This window comes from Limanda limanda, chromosome 6, assembly GCF_963576545.1.
Source record: "Limanda limanda chromosome 6, fLimLim1.1, whole genome shotgun sequence".
NCBI classification, from domain to species: domain Eukaryota; kingdom Metazoa; phylum Chordata; class Actinopteri; order Pleuronectiformes; family Pleuronectidae; genus Limanda; species Limanda limanda.
In genome coordinates this window covers 13,479,126-13,500,791 of record NC_083641.1, presented here as the reverse complement: position 1 = coordinate 13,500,791, position 21,666 = coordinate 13,479,126, and the positions used below count along the sequence as shown (strand labels likewise).

Sequence of the window (21,666 nt, the reverse complement as noted above, 5' to 3'; positions counted from 1 at the left end):
GGCAGTATTGATTGGTTATTTATAGGGCTGGGCAAGTTAACTAGTTAATTTCGAGTTAACTCATCACTTATTTAACTCAGACAATTATTTTATCTCGCATTAACTCAGGTTTGATTATTTATTGTTTATTTGTGAAAGTCAGGCTTTTATTTTGTAAATGTCTGTTGCTGACTGCTCTCAGAGGACACAGTGACACAGGTTTCTGTTGAAGTCTAAGGAGGAGTCTTACCTCTACTTTTTTATCTCCATTATCACTCACTTCTCAACTCTGATTCAACTTCATTTCACTTCATCGGCTGGTGTGGCATGGGCGCACTACAAGAAGCTAATGGGTTGTTGATGCCAGCGAGTCACCTCAGTTAATGCCAGTGCTCGGCAGCTGGCAGCTCTTATTCAACCCAAACACAAAGTACAGAGTCTCACTGTGGCCTAAATGGGTCATCCTCATGTGGGAACCAGTCGCACTGGGCGTTTCTCAATCATCTCTTCAGTTGTGTGGACGTAAGACACAAACATGATAAAGTTTTATTTTTTTTAAATTAATGTCTGGCACCAGCCGATACTATAAATCGAAACCTTTAAGCCTTGTGATATTTTAACTCCTGTGACCCTTATACCGATGACAACATGAGATAATGTCAGCATTTTTTGTTATGACACATTAACAAATAGAACAGTGACAGGAAGTGACACAGCAGTCACTTCCTCCAGATGTGAACATACTGTAAAAATGCTTACTGAGGTTGATTTTGAAAAGATTATCTCAAAGTTGAGAGGAAAACAATTATTTCGGTATAGATACGTAATACTTATACTGAGAGAGAGACTCAAACTGTAGTTATATGTGAAATGGAGCTCAAATGATGTAAAGATTTAAGTCATATTTTTGCGCAAATGCTTTTAACTGCAAGAATACATCATGATAAATGTAAAAAAAATGTCTTCTTAACAACTATAAATTCAAAAATGAACTTTAAAGGATATTTAACAATAAGATATTCAGTTTTATTGGTTTATTGGAACAAATGATGACCTAAACAGATTAAAACGTTTTCTTTATTGGTATTTTTTAAACATCAAACCTCTCAAATCACAGCCTAAACTAAAAAGTTATGTTAGTCAATGTAATGATACAAATCATGAAATTGTGTTGAGAAGGAAAGAAATACAGAAAGTGCACATTAAATTATCAAAGTAAAGTGAATATCTCTCTCTGTCTCCCAGCTGTTCAAACGTCCTCTGGAATAATCGGAAGTTCCTTCTGTTTATTTTGTATACAGGCAGTTTGAAATGCAGTCATTAGCTCATTGATTATCTTGATTTTATGACTATTGAGCTGGGCAAGAGATCTGTGTTTTCACCATTAATTTCCAACACAGGTCAACATCTACACACACTCTTGTCCTTTTCAATGCATCCTGCACTGTTTTAGTCTTCACATAGAGATAAGACTGCAGGGAGTACTGCAGAGGCCTGACAGGAATTTCCCCGGAATGAAAAACTGGGTCCAATTATCAGTCCACTCACTTGTGATTTGTGCTGACGAGCCCAGAGCCAAGTTTATTCACGGGGAGGAAATAACTTCTTAGATAGCAGATGCTCAGATTTTAACCCGGGGACCTTTTGCTTTCTGCTCTCGGTCAGAGGAAACCGACTCATTTCAGTTCACTGCTGCACAGTGAGGACAGAACAGTGTGAACCCCGCTGGGTTTGACCTTTACAGTACTGACGCACACACACACTCACGGCTCAGGTTGTGCAGCTGATCCAACAGGACAGGTGTTGGAATCATAGCTCCAAAACTTGTGTGCAGCCAATTCTGTGGCAGTTAAATCTCAGTCGTGGCGGCTCGGTCTGCCTCCGTCTTTCACGACACGTTGTGGCGTCTCCTCTTCGTATCCGGCAGATTAACATACGTGAGCACAGATGGGTTTGACGATAGGGAATTCAGAGTCTGAGATGTGGAAACAGCAGCCAGCTCCACATTCCTCCTGCTCCTCACACTCCCTCAGCTTTAGTGAATTACTTCAACTGCATTTCTCTCTTAAGATAGATGTATTTTTTATAAAGACAAAACCTGCTCAATTTTTTCTCTCTAATCCTATATTTGCTTTGAGCTTTGAGCTTTTATTCTCGAGTGATTTTCCTACATGTTCGGCTTCAAACTAGTCTGTGACACAGTGAAGCCTATTTGTTTGTTTGCTTTAAGGACACCGCTGATGTTGCCTGTACTTATAATTTTAGATCTATGTTGCCTCCTCCCTCTGTTCCTTCTCTTCTTCCTCATCCTCCTCCTCCTGACGGTGAACTTCCAGTCCTGACAGCTCACATACTGGAAGAGGAGGAGCCGACTCGGGACATCTGTGGGAAGTGAGATTATGAAACAGGCATCCCGTCCCCTGCTGACCTCACGCTCACAGTTAATACCGTGTAGGAAAATATAAGACAAAATGCGTTTTTGTTTTTAAATGTTGTTATTATTTTAAGTTTGGTGTTTCAGGCTCAGTTTCAGAGTTTAAGCCTGTGTGATAATCATGAAAATCATGGGGTGAATTTACTCTGGTGTGATATGATTTGTCAGCCAGTTATTATGGAAACACCTTGTTTTGAAAACCATCTGAATTGGCTTGATATGTGAAGCAATGCAAATCTGGAAATAAAAACAGGAACACAGTGTTCATAAGTATTTCATAATGCAGCAGTCCTAACATGTCCTTGATAGGACATAAAGAAAAAGTTGAATTCAACCGACTGTGGTGATTCCCCCACTTCTCCGAAACTGAGATCAACTGTTTTGGTTTGGAGAAAAACATCGTGGCATCTATTGCATGTACTACCGTAACATTAGGTTCAGACTGGTGGTCCCCAGAGGATACATCCAGATCTTTAATGATCCCTTAATCTCCACTGCTTTTACACATCAAAGTATGTGTACAGATCTGGAGATAAATAAGCTAAAGTTATCTCGCTATGGCTCAGGAGGTAAAGACAAGACACTGAATCCCCATGTGATTGAATGTGACTTACAGTTCAAAGCATTTTATTGGTCGATAAGACCATTTACTTTTCTTAAGACTTAACTACTTATTTTACTAAAAACACCTGAATGAAAGTCATCTTGTGGTAAGAAATAAGGGAACTCACCAGACAACCACAACACATAAAGCAAGCCTAACCCTGAGCTCTGAATATTTACCTTTTTTCCATGACCGTATCATTGTCTTTTCCTCTTCCTCTCTCATTTGAATTGGTGGCTGTATTGTGCAGGTGGGACATGTAAAGAGAGATGTGCTGGCACACACGTCTCAGACAGCTGTTTGCCTCTGAGGCTGTCGAGCTCCTAAAAAGCAGCTCAGGCCTCTCAGGCGCTGCCTTGAATACCAACTCTGCAGAAAATGGGTCAATCACCCTTTACTAAAAAACGGCTGCTTCTCATTCCCCAGGTGGTTCTACGCGTGTGTGTGAGCGTGTGTTCGTGTGCGTGTGTGTGTGTGTGTGCGCGTGCTTGCCTGTGTTCAAATGGAACACTTAACACTTGAACGTTTTTTCTGCAATCGATCAGAAAAAAAAGCTGGGTGCTGATTTGTGTTCTCCGTTTCTCTCATGTGTTCACCTCTTCTCTCTTCTCCTCTTCACAGGCTGTCAGCATCAATAAGGCCATCAACACACAGGAGGTCGTTGTCAAAGAGAAACATGCCAGGAATATCCTTGTTTACTGTGTGTGTGTGTGAGAGAGAGTGTGTGTGGTTGTGCGTTTCCTCTGTGGCTGCAGGGTTATGTTAGTGCAAGATCAAAACAACAAACTTGTGGTAACCCCATCTTCTCCACGTGACTCTAATTTAGTCATGTGTGGAACAGACAGCTTTTGTGAGATATAAAATTCTAGAAATGGAGTTATTAAACGTATATTAAAGGTTAAGTGTGTAAGATTAAGGTGAAAGGGATCTATTGGCAGACATTTTTTATAAAATAATCCCATATGTTTTCACTAGTTAGTTTCATCTAAATTGTACGAATTGTTGATTTCTTTAAACTAAAATGAACCCTTTATATTTTAATACATTATATTTATCTCTGGTCCTCTTTACGGAGGCCACCATGTTTTTTACAGTAGCCCAGAATCGACAAAGTAGCCGCTAGGGGGAAATCAAGATGATTTCTCTTCACAGAAAGGTCAGAGGCAGTAAAAGAGTAAAAAATAGATGTAATGTAATATCGGTCACGATCCAGATTAACACCACCGAAACAATGTCGTGCACTTTAACCCTTTTATCCTTGACTGTCGCTCTCACCCTGCATCTTGGGGACCCATCATGAAAAAGGCGCCCACACATTCTGGGCAGCCATCAACCGGCTCCCTCTCTCCAGCAACGCGGTGCTCTGCTGGAAGTTCTGCCACGTCTTCCACAAGCTGCTGCGAGACGGACATCCAAACGTACGTAGCGTGACGGCACGACTGCAAACCCAGAGAACAGAATCATCATGTAATCGAATATATTTCATCGGATCTATTTTGTTTTTCTAATTCTTCTCCCCTGCTCTCCGTGTCTGCTGACGTCCCTGCAGGTGATTAAGGACTCCATGAGGAACAAGGCTGATTTAACAGATATGAGCAGGATGTGGGTAAGAACACATTTTTATATTCATCTAGTCACATCCCAGCATGAAGCCATATCAGCCTGAGGAAGACGACCTTCTTCCTCTCCGCTGGTAGAACATTTAATCAAGTGGGCTGTTTTTAATATTACCTGTCCTGCTCAAAGATATTCATCTCACCCCTCACGCCTGTATGAGTAATATTTTTAAATCGTCTACCTCAGCGATGAACAAAGCTAAAATCACCTTCTGTTTTTCAGTGAACCTGTTACTTTAAGTCAGAACCTGAGAGAGTTTGTTTTTTTAACAACAGAGCTACATTGACTGTTACACCACTAGAAATCGAGAAGAGTATTTCTAAATTGAGCGATCACTCAGCTCACGGATTATATTTACTCGTGTGATTAGCAGCAGTGACTCTGGCGCAGGCCTAGATCCTCCTTTTTTTTCATGACTCAATTTCTGCTGATGTCAAGAGGCAGGAGGATACAGGTCCCTGTGAACAACGCTACGGCCTCTCTTTCCTGTGTGAGAGAAAAAAAGGAAGTGAGAGGCAATTGGCCAAATATTTGGGGATGTTCAACTTTGTTCACACTCTCAGATTGTTTCCACACTGTATCTATTGCCTGTGCAGTAAGAGAGTGTTCCTAGCCAATCCCTCTCTTCCCTGCAAGGGAGAAGGAATTACACTTTCTGGCTTTGATCATGCCTCCTCTCATCTTTCTCTTAACATTTCTCTGTTGCCCCTCTCCTCTCCTCTCCTCTCCTCTCCTCCCCCCAGGGTCACCTGAGCGAAGGCTACGGGAAGCTCTGCAGCATCTACCTCAAACTGCTCATCACCAAAATGGAGTTTCACATCAAAGTGAGTTGTCGGCCCAGCTAATAAAACCCAGCGCCAGTCTCCCTCCCTCACCACTCATTATCTTTGTCTCAGACACTCCTTTTAGTGCCAGCGTGTCTCTTTTGGGGAGGGGGTTCATAGAGAATTCTGGCTTTACACTAATGGCCTCTCAAGAATCTGTAATATGGCCTTTTTATGAGAAAATTTGTTGCCATATGTTCTTACATATCACCATCCAGTTTGATCCGTAGGCTCTGTGCATCAAAGAAAACACCTCCTGATCTCAAAGGGACAGAAATAATACAAACTCTTTCATTACACACTTCATAAAGGGCAGTTTATCAACAATCAGCTTCTGTCGTCTGTTGTATATATTATCTTTTAACCTGGAAAGAAATCTAAAAAGAGCACGTATGTCCACCAAGGCCCAACAGTTTATTTTATGAAGCCACTTTTAAATTCATATTTACATATACAACAAATTGCCTCAAGGTCATCAAGATTCATGAATTACATACCATATACCATGTTTGTTGAAGGCTGTAATAAAACCTAAATAATCCACTGTCTTCTACCTGTACAGAGAAGTAGCTGTAGAGCTGAACTGTGTGTGTGAAATGATGTTAAAGCCTCCTCTTGTATATCTTCCCTTTCAGAACCCGCGTTTCCCTGGCAACCTGCAGATGTCAAACAGACAGCTTGACGAGGCGGGAGAGAACGACGTGAACAACTTGTGAGTGTGGCGAGCTGCTTTCGTTATTGTTAAGGAGAATGGGACAGAAGGTGACTCAGACAGTGGGAACACAGGAAGGAACTCTGTATTGTTGTCAAGCAAATGTTTAGAGAAAGACTTTAGATCAGAGATTTTTATAAAACTTTAATCTGCCTGAGCTGTTCGGATGTTCACCAACAAGAAACAGGAGAAAACTCATCTGAGAAAAAAAAACTTCATAAAATAGACAATGTTTGTTTGTGTATTTGTTCTTATATTTTTGTGACGACCATTTTCAGCCTAGACCTTACAGAGTGAGGTCATTTTGTCTGGTGCTCACTTTCTGTCCCATTTTCAAAAGGCTGTTTGAGGGTGAAGACTTGATTTTAGGGTTGGGCTCAGGTTTTAGATTGGGGTAAGTTTAGGTTTAGGTTAGGCATTTAGTTTTGATGGTTAAGGTTAGGGAATGCAGTATGCCAATGAGTGTCCTCAATAAGGTCAACTAATGTCCTCTGAGGTCATTGAGACACAACTGTGTTTGCTTGTGTATGTGTGTATGTGTGTTTTACTGATAGCATCATAAAATTGTCTTCTCTCTGTCTCTCCCTAGCTTTCAGTTGACCGTAGAGATGTTTGACTATCTGGAGTGTGAGCTCAACCTCTTCCTCAGTGGTAAGTTAGTCATGTTTGCGGCAGACCAGTGACGATGTACACACACACAAACACACGTACACACACACATGTTCACACCATTGACAGACCGGCAGCCACAGTCTGAGCTGTTCCGCAGAAAGACAAACACTGTGACAGACGGATGTGGACTGATGTTATCATCAGTGCTATCACAGCTCCTCCTCGTCTGAGTGCTGCGAGCCTGTGAGTGGTCACACACTGTCCTCTCCCCTGTTGTTGTCTGGGTGAGTCATCGCGGGTTGATGTCTCTTAAAGTACGCTTGAAGCTAAAAATAGACGCCTAGGATGTGGCCCAGGAGCTCCGAAGAAAAGCTGCAAATGCTGCACACCCCCCCTTAAAAAAGGAAGGGGGCAGGAAATTGCATTGTGGACTCTATTTATCATGTCCTTCATTCTACCTCCTAATGATGATAGTATCTCTCCCTCCTCCTCCTCCTTTCCTCTTTCCAGAGAAATGGAGATACTAACAAAAGTTGTATCTCTGCTTTTATGTTCAGGACAAAATAAGCAACTTTTAGTCCATGTATCCCGAGTTTAATATTTTCTTTGACAAATCTTTGACTTCATACCCCCCAAAAAATCCACTGCACATGGGTGTGTTAAATCACACCCTTCTCAAGGCTGCTGTCAGCTTCCTCCCCCGGTCTGGAGTATTTTAAAAGCATCACGTCATCTGAGAGGAAAGATTCCAGGCCTAAGGTGTGACTGTGTGTCCGTGTGTGTGTGTCTGTGTGTGTTAAGCTGTGCAGAAAACCACACCTCTGCAGCGCACACACAGGCTCTGGCTCTGGAGATGCTGTGAGGCAGCGAAGCAGGGAAATGAAAACGGGGTGTAACGATGGAGGCTGAGTCGTTAACAAGCGCGTCAGTGTTTCACGTTGCTGCTCCATTTTTTTCCGCACATTAAGCCTGCCTTTTGAGCTGTGTGTTGCTTTCACATACTTCATTAGTCAGGTCTAGTGGCCCGATGCAGGGAAGTGATCAGAGAGCACAGCAGCACAAGCTGATTGATTGATGAAAAAGTTGGGATTTATAATTGTTGATTTTCAATACATAAATACTTAATGCTTTATGTACTAAGTTCAAGTACAGGTCTGAAGGCACCCGAATGCGTTTTGAATCCAGCCAGAGATCCGATCGCTCAGACCACCAAACGTGGTCCAAGTGATCGGATCTCAGGACTCCTCTGACCCGCTGTAGTTTCACAATGAGTCAAATGCATTTTTACGCTACACACACACATACACACACACACACAAACACACTGCCATCGGACACATTTCTATACTCAGAGTGGGTCGAACTTTGAACTACCCATAACTTTGACCTGTCAACTTGTGATTGGATCTCTTAGGATGGATTTTAACTTTGTGTTTGTGTTCGCATCAATAATCTCTGATATGTGTATGTGTGGGAGTACGGCAGCTCCTGCTGTGTTTATAACTGTACCTGATCATCTCAGAGGAGTCTTTATTTGTAGATATAGATCATGTGAATACATTTATTGATCTGACCTGTGTGTGTGTGTGTGTGTCTCTCTCTCTATCTCTCTCTCCTGTACCAGTGTTCAGCTCTCTTGACATGTCCCGGTCGGTGTCGGTGACGGCAGCAGGTCAGTGTCGCCTGGCTCCCCTCATCCAAGTCATCCTGGACTCCAGCCATCTGTATGATTACACCGTGAAGCTGCTGTTTAAGCTGCACTCTTGTGAGTCTCTCACAAACACAAACAAACAAACACACACACACAAACACACACACATTAGCTTTCTCTTTGGCATGTTCATGTATAAATACCACAAAAGCAGTTTGCAGGGCTGAGGACTGATGTGTTTGTGTTTGTGTTCACCTCCAGGCCTTCCAGCAGACACTCTCCAGGGCCACCGAGATCGCTTCCAGGAGCAGTTTAAAAAGTAAGACGTTCACACACGCACACACACACACACACACACAAACACAAACACACACACACACAGACACACAAACACTGTGCTCTCTGACCGAGTGTGACCCAGCAGTCTAAGCTCTTAGCACCATGGTTAATGAATTTGCAATGTTTAACTTCCTCTCTCCTCTCTCTCTCTCTGTTCCAGGTTAAAGAGTCTGTTCTATCGCTCCAGTAACTTGCAGTATTTCAAGAGGCTGATTCAGATCCCACAGTTGCCTGAGGTGAGGACGGCCGTCACCAATTCTAATTTTTAACCTCACCTTAGCCTAGAGTCGACCCATGACAGAAATGTTATATCAGGTTTCTGTTTTACAATTGAAATCATTTCTTAACAAAATGCTCTGATGGTTTTTCTTTAAACACAGGTCATTTATAAACTCTTCATTCTTCTTGGAGCTCAGCTGTCCTATACTCTAATTAACATTTGACAATTTCTTATGATGTCTGTTCTTTTCATACACACTCTTTTATCCATCCTCTGTTTCACTGATGGGCTATAGTAATGTAATGTAATGTGATGTAATGTAATGTAATGTAATGTAATGTAATGTAATGTAATGTAAATGAGAAACAAGACTTCACACGCTGGGCTTAACTTAATCACATGTATGTGTGGGTGTATCTCATATCCACTGCCAACATTAAGTGATCTAGTGGTGACAAAGACATTTATTATAAATCATTGACCTGCATGATCCTGACTCTTAATATTCAAATTACCATTTTTTCAACATGTTTTAGTGCCTTGTATGCACCTTTTGTAAACAAAGTTTTATTTTAATGCTTTTATCTCATCCTACTGCACACACAGAATATCTCTTAGAAATGCTGTCTACTTTTTATAGCCTTTATTGTCATTGTACGAGAAAAAGCAGTACAACAAACTCAGAGGTTGAAATGTATAATAAGAACAAGGGTAATTAATAGTGTGAAACAGTAGTTTAATGGACACTGAGCATTCAGTATACTTTAAGTATATATCAGCCGATATGTCGTTAATATATTCTAATATCAGTATCAGCAGCAACCCCCCAAAAATCCAAACTGTAGATTTCCAGTTTTAATCCCTGTCAAACCTATGCCGCATATATTGACATAACTTACATCTAAATTGGAAATTTAAATGCAACAGCTTTTTTGTTGTTCACACTGATCACAAACAAGGAACATTTTAGCACATTTCTAGCTTCACTGTGGCCAGTGCTTCAATGGATACAGTAACATATTTGACAATATATACTGATCAGATTTGTGCCTTCTGATCCTTGCAGAACCCCCCCAACTTCCTGCGCGCTTCAGCTCTGTCGGAGCACATCAGCCCCGTGGTCGTGATCCCCGCTGAGTCATCATCCCCCGAGTCGGAGCACATGGTGGAGACGGACGACCTGGTGGACACAGATGTCCCCTCACTGCCGGTAACTACACAAGACGAGTGTCCCTGAATGGTGCCATCTTTAACGCTGTGCATCGCTTCTGAAACTGTCCTCGTCTTACGGAGTGCGTTGCTGTGATCAATAATCAAAAATATATTCTCTCCTGAAATCCCCTGAATAAAAACATCAGCTTCAGGGAAAGAGGATGAGATAAATCAGGGAATAACATGCATCTCTGAAACTCCCACATGAAACCACTTATTTCTTAGATTACTGGTAAAACTACTCTAAACATCTGGTTTGTATTTGTACTCGCATGTCATCATGTTTATTATGTTGTCTTCCAAATAGCTGCATTTTGAAGGGCACTCAGGGAAAAACAACAAATATTCTTCTTATGATATTGGATATAATAGTGTTATAATGAAATCCATGTTGGATCCACCATCCAGCTGCAGGACACCTGGATCACAGACTGAGCATGAGCAGTTTTGGTCTAATGGATATTAAATGTTGTTTTTATCTGTAAATCCAAACTAGTCCTGCTCTGTAGAACTATGATGGATTTAAGTTAATGACTATGTTTCCTACTAACTGCATAATCAAAGTATGTTTATCAATACCAACATTTTCATACGTTTTCCTTTAACATTGTTATTTTTAACCTTCAGGTTGCCGTGGAGACAAAGTTTGACGACTTGTTCGGCACCTCGGCGGCCAGTGACCCGTTCAACTTCAACAGTCAGAACGGGTTGCGCAAAGACGACAAGTAAGTCTCTCCACAACATCATTTCAAGATTGATCTTTTTTATAAATATTATTTAACTGCCATGGTGATGTGTGAATCTGCAAGAAGCAAAATAAGTAAGTACAATAAAAGTATTGCACTATATGTAATTAATTAATAAATCTATAACAAAATGTCACGTTTCAACATAAACATTTTTTGGAAAATATTCAGACTGAGGACCGGTTAGTTCGTAGTATGTCATGAGCACGCTCTCCAAACATAAACAGATAAGGAATATCAAAAACATGTATCTTCTCTAAGTTTGAATGCACAGCATGGATATCTGTGGTTCTTTTTGTAATCATATTTATTGTAAAACCTGATGCAAAGTTTCAGCTGTCTATTTATGTATTGGATCAATAAGAGATATGTTGTCTGTGTCCATCAGAGATCGCCTGATTGAACAGCTGACGAGGGAGATCCAGGCCCTCAAAGAAGAGTTGGAGTCTTTCAGAGTGGAGGTGAAGAATCGAGGAACCCTCTTTCCTTTTTACACCTTGTTGCAAATCCCAAAACATCACACAGACTCTGCAGAAGTGAATCATCTTTACTTTTCCCTCTCTTTTCCTTCCGTCTCCAGAGCGGTCGGTTGTGTCAGGTGCTGAGGGGGCGTGTCAGCGAGCTGGAGGCGGAGCTGGCCGAGCAGAGCCACCTGAGGCTGCAGGCTGTGGGGGAGTGTGAGTTCCTGAAGGCCGAGCTGGACGACCTGAGGAGGGTCAGAGAGGACACGGAGAAGGAGCAGCGAAGCCTGACGGAGATAGAGAGTAAATATCCTGCTCCTATATACGCTCTAACTGGTGCTATATTACTGGGGAGCGTGTTCCACCATTTAACCTTATACAGAAAAGAGACATTATTTCAATATCTTTGAACAAACAAGCACTTCTAACATGCATGGCTTTATATTTTAGCCCCTTATGTGTTTATCTTGGATATATGGAGCAAAGAATTGCTGAGGTGCTGAAAAGTGTTGACTGTAGATGTGGCAAACGTGGTTGATAATCTTATTGTAGTGAGGAAAACCCACTTTGGAAAGGTATATGTGTTTTATCATGTGCTTGAACACACTTAGAACAGACATATCCAAATAAGTTTCTGTGCAACTAAAATATAAAATCAATAGAGAAATTCTCTGATCAAAATAAGACCAGGAAAGGTAGGAATGTACCTAAAGATCTAATATTTGTCACACAAAAAACTAAATCTGCAATTTCCTCACATGCTGAAATCATTCACTGTATGATTATGATGATGATGATGATGATGATGATGATGATGATATTGATGAGGATGATGCTTCCTCAGCACATAATCGTGTTTGTCTCTGTCTCACCAGAAAAAGCCCAGGCCAACGAGCAACGCTACACCAAACTGAAGGAGAAGTACACAGAGCTGGTTCAGAGTCATGCAGACCTGTTGAGGAAGGTGAGAAAGATACCTCACTCTCACCTGATTATGAAAACCTTGAGCTTCCAAGTTAGAGTAAAGGAGACATACTCATATACAGGTTCATAATTCTAATTTAAGTCCTTGCTTGAAATGTTCACATGCTGTAATATTCAGGAAACACATCACTTTCCTCACCCGTCGCTGCAGCTCCTCTGTTCAGCCTCTGTCTGAAACACTTGATTTTAGCTCCTGTCTCTTTAACATAGACCAGTGTGCTGTGATTGGCCAGCTGGCCATCTCTGTTGTGATTGGTCAACTGCCTCCAGTGAGTCTTGGAAATGTCTGCATCTGCTATCCTGGCTTTCTTGGGGGGGGCGTGTCAATCTAGCCACGAGGTGTGCATTATGCAAATATGACAATGCATTAGGATGCCACATGACCTATTGCCCAGAAGCATCAGCCGGACTACTGATGAGAAACAGGAACTTTTAAACTCTGCAGAAGTAATAATTAAAACATTAGAAGAGGTGAAAAAGCATTAAATGTCTCCTTTAATTACTCTCTTCTTAGACCACCAGATTTATGATAATTTAGCTTTCTTTCTCTTCATGTCTGCGGCTTTGTTTGTGTGTGTTTGTGTGTGTGTGTGTGTGTGTGTGTGTGTGTGTGTGTGTGTGTGTGTGTGTGTGTGTGTCTCTGTGTGTATGTGTGTGTGTAGAACGCAGAGGTGACCCGGCAGATGACGGTGGCTCAGACGGCACAGGATGAGGTGGAGGTGGTGAGGAAAGAGATGCAGGAGAATGTGAAAGCAGCTCAGGAGTCTGCAGACAGACAGGTGAGGAGGAGGAGAAGAAAGTCCTTATCACCGACAAACATACAAAAGAATTGACCCCCTCTGAAGCCAAATGATTTGCTGAGTGTCCGACAGAGATGTGGAGAAGGACTCAAACCTGGTTATTTTAGGGTGCATGTATACAGAGGTCTGGTTGTGAGGAGAATAGTAATGTACAGATACGGTTTGTGGGGTCCCCTGTGCAGTCTTCAGAAAATTCCTGTGTTCTTATAATCTATGCTGAAATGTTATAAATCAGTGTTTTCAACCTGAGCTGATGTGATCTATCTGAAGTGACATCTCCACGTGTCTTTGCTCAGGAGAGGAACCAGCTGGAGCAGCTCCAGGAGCTCCAGAGAGAGCTGGTGTCCAGCCGCACAGAGCTGGATTCCCTGAAGACCACCGTGGTTTCTTCACAACAGGTTGCACTCCTCTCACATTTCTTACTCAAGAAAGACTACACCCATATTTTCTGTATCTAAGCCTCCGTCTGCTAACTAAACTCTTTGTCAAGTTACCAAACTAATTTTCAATATTCTGTCCCACTAAAAAGAAACTGAAATGAAATGCTGTACCTTGGACCTGGATAATCCAAATGGATTACCGTCTGAATAGAATCTAATAACAGGATAGCACTCGTTTCCCAGTCATCAGTTACTTGATGATCTCATCTTAAAGCATTAGTCACAACATGAATCAGTCGTACCTGGGATCTGTTTTCAGGATCATTTTTATAACTTCTTTTACATGAGAGTGTGGTTCAAGGAGTAAAGTGGGTCGTCCACTAACCAGAAGGTTAGTGCTTCAATCCCTGGCTCCTTCAGTCTGCGTACCAGTGTCCTTGTCTAGATACTGAAGCCCAAATTGCCGTGACTGTGTGAATGGTGTGTGAAAGAAAAAAGTGCTGCACATAGTAGCACTGTATACGTCTGAATGGGTGAATTTGACCGTAAAAGTGCTGCTAGTGGTTTATAAAACTGGATTTAAACAAATCCTGGATCTTGACTTAGATGGTAAACCACACCCGAGCGTCTATCAGCGAGGGCAGGCTGCAGGCTGAAACGTTCCACCACACTCAAACAACATTTTCCAATTTCAGTCACAAAGCTGTTTTTGTGCATGTTTTTATCTTCAAACTATCATCCATCCCATCACTCCCTCCATTTCTCTTTTTCTCTTGGGCTAAGGATTTATTCTATGCATCTATGAGAAGTTACAAAACAATATATATATTTTAAAGGGAAATTAAGAGGCCTGTATCTTGAAATTAATTTTGAAATGTAGTGTGGATGTATGCTTAGTTTGGTACACGTAACATCCATTAACATGGAGGAGGCATGATTTATGACGTACTGCACCCAGCCACCAGGGGGCGATCCAGGCGCTTTGCTTCATGTTTGGGGAGCTGTGATGTCTCCGTCTTCATATTCAGTCTGTGATTGTGATTACCTTTGTCCCTCCTTTTTCTCTCCGTGCACAGTTCCCTCTCCTCTCTCTATTTTCATATCTACTTCTCATCGACTCTGTCACCTTTCCTGTCCTCCTCCATCATTCTGAATCTCAATAGCTCATTTTTCACACACACCAGCCCACGTTTTATCGCTCCTGTCTCCAGTGTCCAGCTCTAACCAGCTCCTGTCTCTTAAAAAAAAAACTTCCTTAACAATTCTCCTTTCTTGTTTTATCTCTCTGCTTCTCTCCCCCCCGTCTGTGTGGGACCTGCTGGCGTTCAGGCTGTAAGTCTCTCACCTGTTCTTCATGCACACACCTCATGAGTCATAACCTAACTCTGCTTACAACACGATGGTCGTAAACAGTCTGAATATTTCATTTCACAAACCTCGAGCGCACAGAATGTGATGCAACCTCACTCTGTTTGTCGTAGCTAACGATTGCTGCTTTACAGCCGAGTTGTGCAACCACAACTTCCCCGCCTTCCTTTGATTGTAAACCCAACCGTCTCTGGAGACTGTCCACAAACTGAAATGGAGACAGTATTGTTGTAATCACTGGCTGGAGATAAAATGTTTTCTATTGTGAGGTCGGAGCGCTCGCAGCAAAACCACATCCTGACATGTCCTGACAGCTGCGTATTATCCTAACCACGTCCTGCTGTCTGTTCATCGTCCCCCGACACCATCCAGACTGTGTCACATTCCTCACTTCTTTATCCCTCCATCTTTTATGTCCTCCGTGCAGTCGAGCGAGGTGCTCAGCACGCAGCTGACCGCCCTGCAGTCCGAGAAGGCCGAGCTGGTGCAGTCCCTGTCGAAGGTGGAGGTGGAGCTGGCGGCCCAGGGGGAGGAGCTAGAGCGGGTCCAGAGCTCCCTGGCCACAGAGAGGGAGAGCGGGGTGAAGACGGCAGAGGCTCTGCAGAATCAGCTCAATGAGAAGGTGAATGAATGTGAACTCTTTTAATTAGCTGCAATCAATCAAGCAGATAGAAGTGACAGAACCACGATGATCCAGTGTGTCCAATTAATAGTTCTTTAACACTAAGACCCTCCAGCGTTTTTAATAAATGACGATGTCGTAGGTTCACCTTGGTCCGTGTGTGTTTGCGTCCACAGGAGAGCCGGGAGCAGGCGCTGGAGAGTCAGCTGGTCGCAGCTCGCTGGTCCAGCCTGCAGGGAGCTGTGGAGGAGGCGGAGAAGATCATCCAGGACTCGCTGGCTCAGATTCACGACCCGGCACACATCAGCTGCACCAGCTCTGCAGGTCAGGGGCTTTTATTCTACAGCAACACAGAACAAGGCAGCTCATACTCCATGAAGGAACACTAATTAGCAGTGTGTGTAGAAAGGGTTGTGTGCATGCCCTCATGTTTGTCTCTAAGCTCCCGCTGTAATGCATCGTGTCTCTTTGTGTTTCTCTCTGCAGATTATCTAGCATCCAGATGTCAGGCCTCTTTAGATTGCATGGAGCGACTCCATTCTGCCAGCGGGGTCTTCACAGCAGATGACACAGGTGAGTTTAGCTTTTTCAGGGACACATTTTATTTTATTACACATTATAAAATAGGTAATAATTAGCTGTTTTAGCTTATTGTTTGTGCCTTCTAAGCATTTATTTTGCCGAACAACCACAGATACTAAAACGCACTGGTTGAAGATAGGATGTCACCAAACTCTAATATAAACATAATGATGCAAACTGTCCTGAGCAGGCACAACCATAGACTGCATATAAAACTTGGTATGATGTCATGATTGAGACTGACCTGTGATTGGTGGAGTGTGAGCATTGCTACCGTGGCTCCATCATCCTGGCGTCATTTCTAGAATGTGAGGGGAAGTGGAGACGTCCACTTTCATGTACAGTCTCTGTGTGCACAGAAGTGGCTACGATGAGAGATCTGTACAAGGTTTATGAGAAGTGAAAAAACAGTCGACATTTAGACTGGAATTCCCAAGATGAAAATAAAACTTGTCGCTCTGTATTTTAAAAGGTACTATAGTATACTAGTTGTTGTAAGGTTTCTATCAGCTGCAGAGCCTAATGTGCATATAAATACAGTAAACAGAGATGTTTGGGGGCCAGGGTTTTATATATGTGTTTGTGTTAATGTTGACTAAGTGTGTGTGTGTGTGTCAGTAAATTCTTACCGATTTCTATTGACTTGTATTCATGTCTATCTAGATGTATCTGAGTTGCTGCGAGTGGTGACCCAGTGTGGCCACCTGGTGGGAGACACCATCGTTCAGGGCAGTGCCACCTCCCACATGGTGGCAGTGGAGCAGGCTGATGGTAAGTGTGTGTGCGTGTGTGTCAGAGAAAGAGAGAGCTGGAGATGAATAGAGTTTAATCTCCAGGTCCCTCCTGATATTAATCTGTGGGTGAGTCAGTCTGCTCAGTCATGTTCTGACAGGTCTGTGAGTCGCTCATGTGTCTTCATGTGTAACATGTGAAGTTTGGCAATATGAGCTAAAACTATTGCCTCAATAATTTACTTATAGGAAATAATCTTCTGGTTTGTCAACTAAGTGTTGTAACACCTTGTGTTAGTCTGAATGTTCTGCTACAGCATTCGCATCATGCTGAGAAGCAGCCCTTTAAAAGTCTTTAATGCGCAAGTTCAGTCAAAACATGCACAATTTAATTCTTTGCTGACTTCAAGCAGAAGTAATGTTTGAAGGATCTAATCTCTTGGGAGATATTAGCAGCCTTTGGAAGACTAAACATGCCCAAATATAACAATGCTCTCTTATTACTGCAAGAAATAACAAACACAGAGAATTGAAACTGGGTCAGACTGAAGCTGCTTCTGTAGCTGTAGCTCAGGAAGTCGATGGAGAGGTTTAGACATGAACCTTTTCTGTCCAAACTGCGCAAAAACATTTCAATAGAGGATTTTAAATCTTGTGTACATTTTGATGCAAATCAGCTGGATGCGCTGCGTCCAAAAACGGTAATTTTAGTTCCTCTCTAATACTATGAGAGCGGCTGGTAGATGACACTTGGCCTGAGGGGACGTCGGTATAATTAACACTACAGCTGCAGCCACTAGTTGCACCGCTACACATCGGAGTTAACAGAGGACACAACATGGTCCTTTCATATGAAAGTGAGTGTAATTAACACGTGCATCCTCCTCGTCTATGTCTCTGTCAGCCCTGTCGGAGAGTGTAAAGACGTGTGGCGCCGAGGCTCTGGCTCTGCTGGGACAGATGAAGCAGCGCGACAGCCTGGCTGCAGCCGACGACAGCCGACTGAAGGCTGCTCTGGAAGCCCTGCTGGCCACCGCAGAGGTTTGTGCTCCGGTGCCGAGACACACTGCTGCTGAGATAATAATGATGATGTCGCTGTTACGACCTCAGAATCTGGATCCCAGCGAAAGGTCCTGTTCTTCTGCTGTATTATTAAACTCAAGTCTCTCTGGTGTTTTCAGAAACTGCGTCCTCGGGGCTTGGAGCTGCAGCAGGGGGAGCTGGGAGATCTGGTGGAGCTGGAAATGTCCTCCACTTCTGCTGCTGTGGAGTCAGCTGCTGCCAGGATAGAGGTGCTTAAGTGTGTGTGTGTTTAGATTTGCTCATCTGATGGCAGATGTGTATTTATATGTACTCGCTGTGTGTGTGAGCTTGTTTTTCTATGCGTGCTGTGGGAAAACATCACCAACTATTGCATTTCAAAACCGTTTTAACTTCAAAGTGTTTTTTGTCTGTGTTTTCCAACAGGAAATGCTCAACAAGTCTCGAGCTGTTGATACAGGAGTCAAGATGGAGGTCAACGAGAGGTAAGATGCAGATCAGAGCGAAGTTTGAAAAGTTGGAAAACACACACCACCGTCTTCTGTGAGAAAATATCAGTATAAATGCAGAAGTAGGATGGCTGTGGATCAAGAGATAGAGCAGGTCATCCACTAAATAGAAACTCGTCAAATATGAGCTGAGAGACAAAAGTGCAACAGGTTCTCAGAGACCAAACCTGTGAGAAAACATCACGCCACCAATTAGTCTGCTGCTGTATCTAGGCAACACAGTATGTGTTAAAGGAGCAGTCCACAATTTCAACTGTTACAAATTGTGCGTGGTAGAAACCCGTGCATTTGCAGACGGTCACACATTGATGTGCAAGGAATTTCATCAGTTCAGCCACAAAGGCCGTGCAAACTGAAGTCTGAAGCGGATGTGCCATGTAACGTAATGTCTATTTGCAAACCTAAAATACATTTCTGCAGTAAATCTGCTTTTCAGACAGGCACTGTAACTTCAGATTATTTCTTAAAATCCAAGTCAGTTGCTTGGGACGTTTTCCCGAACTTTTCCAGCCAGCACCCCGAGTAAAATGCCTGAGTGGGCCCATGTGAGAATACAACAGGGAATTCACAGTGAGCGAGTGGGCGCCTTGAAGACACTGACAAAGTTGTCAATTTGGAAAGACAAAAAGATCTGAGAGCTTTTCCCAGTGTCGACCCGTCAAAAACACGTGATAACCACAGCAAAATGATAATTCATGTTCAGCTTCTTCATGTCCTCCCCCAGACACCACTCTTCATCTGAACTGATTTTGACATTTTCCTGTCATTGTGAACGCGTCTGACTCCGACAATCTCCTGCTGCGTTCTTCGTATGTGAAATGCAAAGTCCTGTAAATACCCAGAGCCACTTTCGAGTTAATGTCTGAAAACCTTTCCCTGGAGCATCTCCACTGAACAGGTTGGCAAGTTCTCAAAGTGTTTCTTCACAACGTGCTGTTAACAGCTCCAGGAACCTCTTGATGACATAATTGGACAGAGTCTAGGTTCTTTGCTCCAAACCGGACCATCGGGGTCATTTGTTGAATGCACATGAATCTGGACTCAACCATCCAGTGCCACATGAATCACTCTGTAGGGTGTAGATGTCTCTCTGAGCAGCTTTTTGAACCTCATTCCAATGAGCATGTCTAGTCATTAGTGTTGCATCCTTTCATTTTCAAACCACAACGACACAGAGAAACGGGTGTATAATTCATTACACCCGTGTGTGTTTGTTGTATTCAACCAATTAACCAGCACTGCTCTTTCTCATCTCTGCCTCTATGGAAGCCCATTTCCGCCACTGTGATGAAAAAAAAAAAAATTGGTATCTCATAATTATGAGATACTATCTCATAATTATGACTTAGCATCTCATTATTATGAGATACTATCTCATAATTATGACTTAGCATCTCATTATTATGAGATAGTATCTCATTATTATGACTTAGTATCTCATAATTATGACTTAGCATCTCATAATTATGACTTAGTATCTCATTATTATGAGATAGTATCTCATAATTATGACTTAGCATCTCATTATTATGAGATAGCATCTCATTATTATGACTTACTATCTCATTATTATGAGAAAGTATCTCATAATTATGACTTAGCATCTCATTATTATGACTTAGCTTCTCATTATTATGAGATAGTATCTCATTATTATGACTTAGTATCTCATAATTATGAGATACTATCTCATAATTATGACTTAGCATCTCATTATTATGAGATACTATCTCATAATTATGACTTAGCATCTCATTATTATGAGATAGTATCTCATTATTATGACTTAGTATCTCATAATTATGACTTAGCATCTCATAATTATGACTTAGTATCTCATTATTATGAGATAGTATCTCATAATTATGACTTAGCATCTCATTATTATGAGATAGTATCTCATTATTATGACTTACTATCTCATTATTATGAGAAAGTATCTCATAATTATGACTTAGCATCTCATTATTATGACTTAGCTTCTCATTATTATGAGATAGTATCTCATTATTATGACATAATATCTCATAATTATGACTTAGCATCTCATTATTATGAGATACTGACTGCAGGGTCTGTCATGCAAGTCAAATGTTGTATTTCTGTTACAGTGGCGGGCGTAGTTATCATTAACTCAAACCTTAACTTTACTTCACTGAGTTCCCAGCCTCTCTACCACTGCTCACCTGCCCTGCTGCAACCCGCCCACAGTCAGACACTAAGTCATAATTATGAGATAGTATCTCATAATTATGAGATGCTAAGTCATAATTATGAGATGCTAAGTCATTATTATGAGATGCTATCTCATAATAATGAGATACTAAGTCATTATTATGAGATACGGATTGTGGGCGGGGCGCCACAGAGCAGGGAACCCGAGGCTGAGCGGGTGCGGGGACAGCAGCCTTCCTCGCGGAAGTGGAAGACTGTGCATCGATACAGAGACATAACAGGATCGATCCATGTTTTCTGCTCAGTTCATTGTCTTAGCGATGTGCTGCCGCTGAATAATTATAACAAGCGCTGCTCCAGGATCAGAACAGACGCTCTTTAAAAGTCCGGTTGTCTTGTGTGTGTCGGACTCTGCTTCCGCCTCACTTCCCTCTGACCCGCGCTCACTTCACACTTTAACAATAAACACCAGCACCGATCACAAGTTATTAGGACACGTACAGGACTGATGTTTACTTTGTGTTTGTTTGAGTTCATGAAACACGTGTTGTGTGGAGCTGGGGACTACGTGCACACGGTGTTTAAACATGTGTTTCGTAACGTGAGATGTAACGTGACGCGCACAGTACAGGACCGTCAGCGTTGAAGTGACGGAGCGATCCGAAGTCTTGATCGGTCATCATCGAATAATTACTAAAAAATACATGTGATTATCAGTTTTAGTGAAGAGGAATAGAGACAAGCATACACACACACACACACACACACACACACACACACACACACACACACACACACACACACACACACGCAGACTCGCATGACAGACCCTGCAGTCAGTATCTCATAATAATGAGATGCTAAGTCATAATTATGAGATATTATGTCATAATAATGAGATACTATCTCATAATAATGAGAAGCTAAGTCATAATTTTGAGATACTATCTCATAATAATGAGATGTTAAGTCATAATTATGAGATGCTAAGTCATAATTATGAGTTACTATCTTATAATAATGAGATGCTAAGTCATAATTATGAGATAGTATCTCATAATAA

At 42.1% G+C, this 21,666-nt stretch overlaps 1 protein-coding gene across 2 annotated transcripts in view; it reads left to right on the top strand.

The window, feature by feature from the left end:
* hip1 (huntingtin interacting protein 1) overlaps nt 1-21,666 on the top strand; it is a 41,754-nt gene that overhangs the window by 15,861 nt on the left and 4,227 nt on the right. For both annotated transcript variants that reach the window (XM_061073179.1, XM_061073180.1), the window contains exons 2-24: nt 3,639-3,702; nt 4,293-4,435; nt 4,567-4,623; nt 5,378-5,458; nt 6,094-6,170; nt 6,760-6,821; nt 8,407-8,547; nt 8,695-8,752; nt 8,933-9,008; nt 10,059-10,202; nt 10,832-10,929; nt 11,339-11,411; nt 11,531-11,714; nt 12,287-12,375; nt 13,058-13,174; nt 13,492-13,593; nt 15,371-15,565; nt 15,742-15,889; nt 16,052-16,138; nt 16,811-16,918; nt 17,783-17,919; nt 18,060-18,170; nt 18,346-18,404. In XM_061073179.1, coding sequence (XP_060929162.1) covers nt 3,639-3,702; nt 4,293-4,435; nt 4,567-4,623; nt 5,378-5,458; nt 6,094-6,170; nt 6,760-6,821; nt 8,407-8,547; nt 8,695-8,752; nt 8,933-9,008; nt 10,059-10,202; nt 10,832-10,929; nt 11,339-11,411; nt 11,531-11,714; nt 12,287-12,375; nt 13,058-13,174; nt 13,492-13,593; nt 15,371-15,565; nt 15,742-15,889; nt 16,052-16,138; nt 16,811-16,918; nt 17,783-17,919; nt 18,060-18,170; nt 18,346-18,404 — 2,411 coding nt within the window. The remainder of the gene's footprint in view (nt 1-3,638; nt 3,703-4,292; nt 4,436-4,566; nt 4,624-5,377; nt 5,459-6,093; nt 6,171-6,759; nt 6,822-8,406; nt 8,548-8,694; nt 8,753-8,932; nt 9,009-10,058; nt 10,203-10,831; nt 10,930-11,338; nt 11,412-11,530; nt 11,715-12,286; nt 12,376-13,057; nt 13,175-13,491; nt 13,594-15,370; nt 15,566-15,741; nt 15,890-16,051; nt 16,139-16,810; nt 16,919-17,782; nt 17,920-18,059; nt 18,171-18,345; nt 18,405-21,666) is intronic.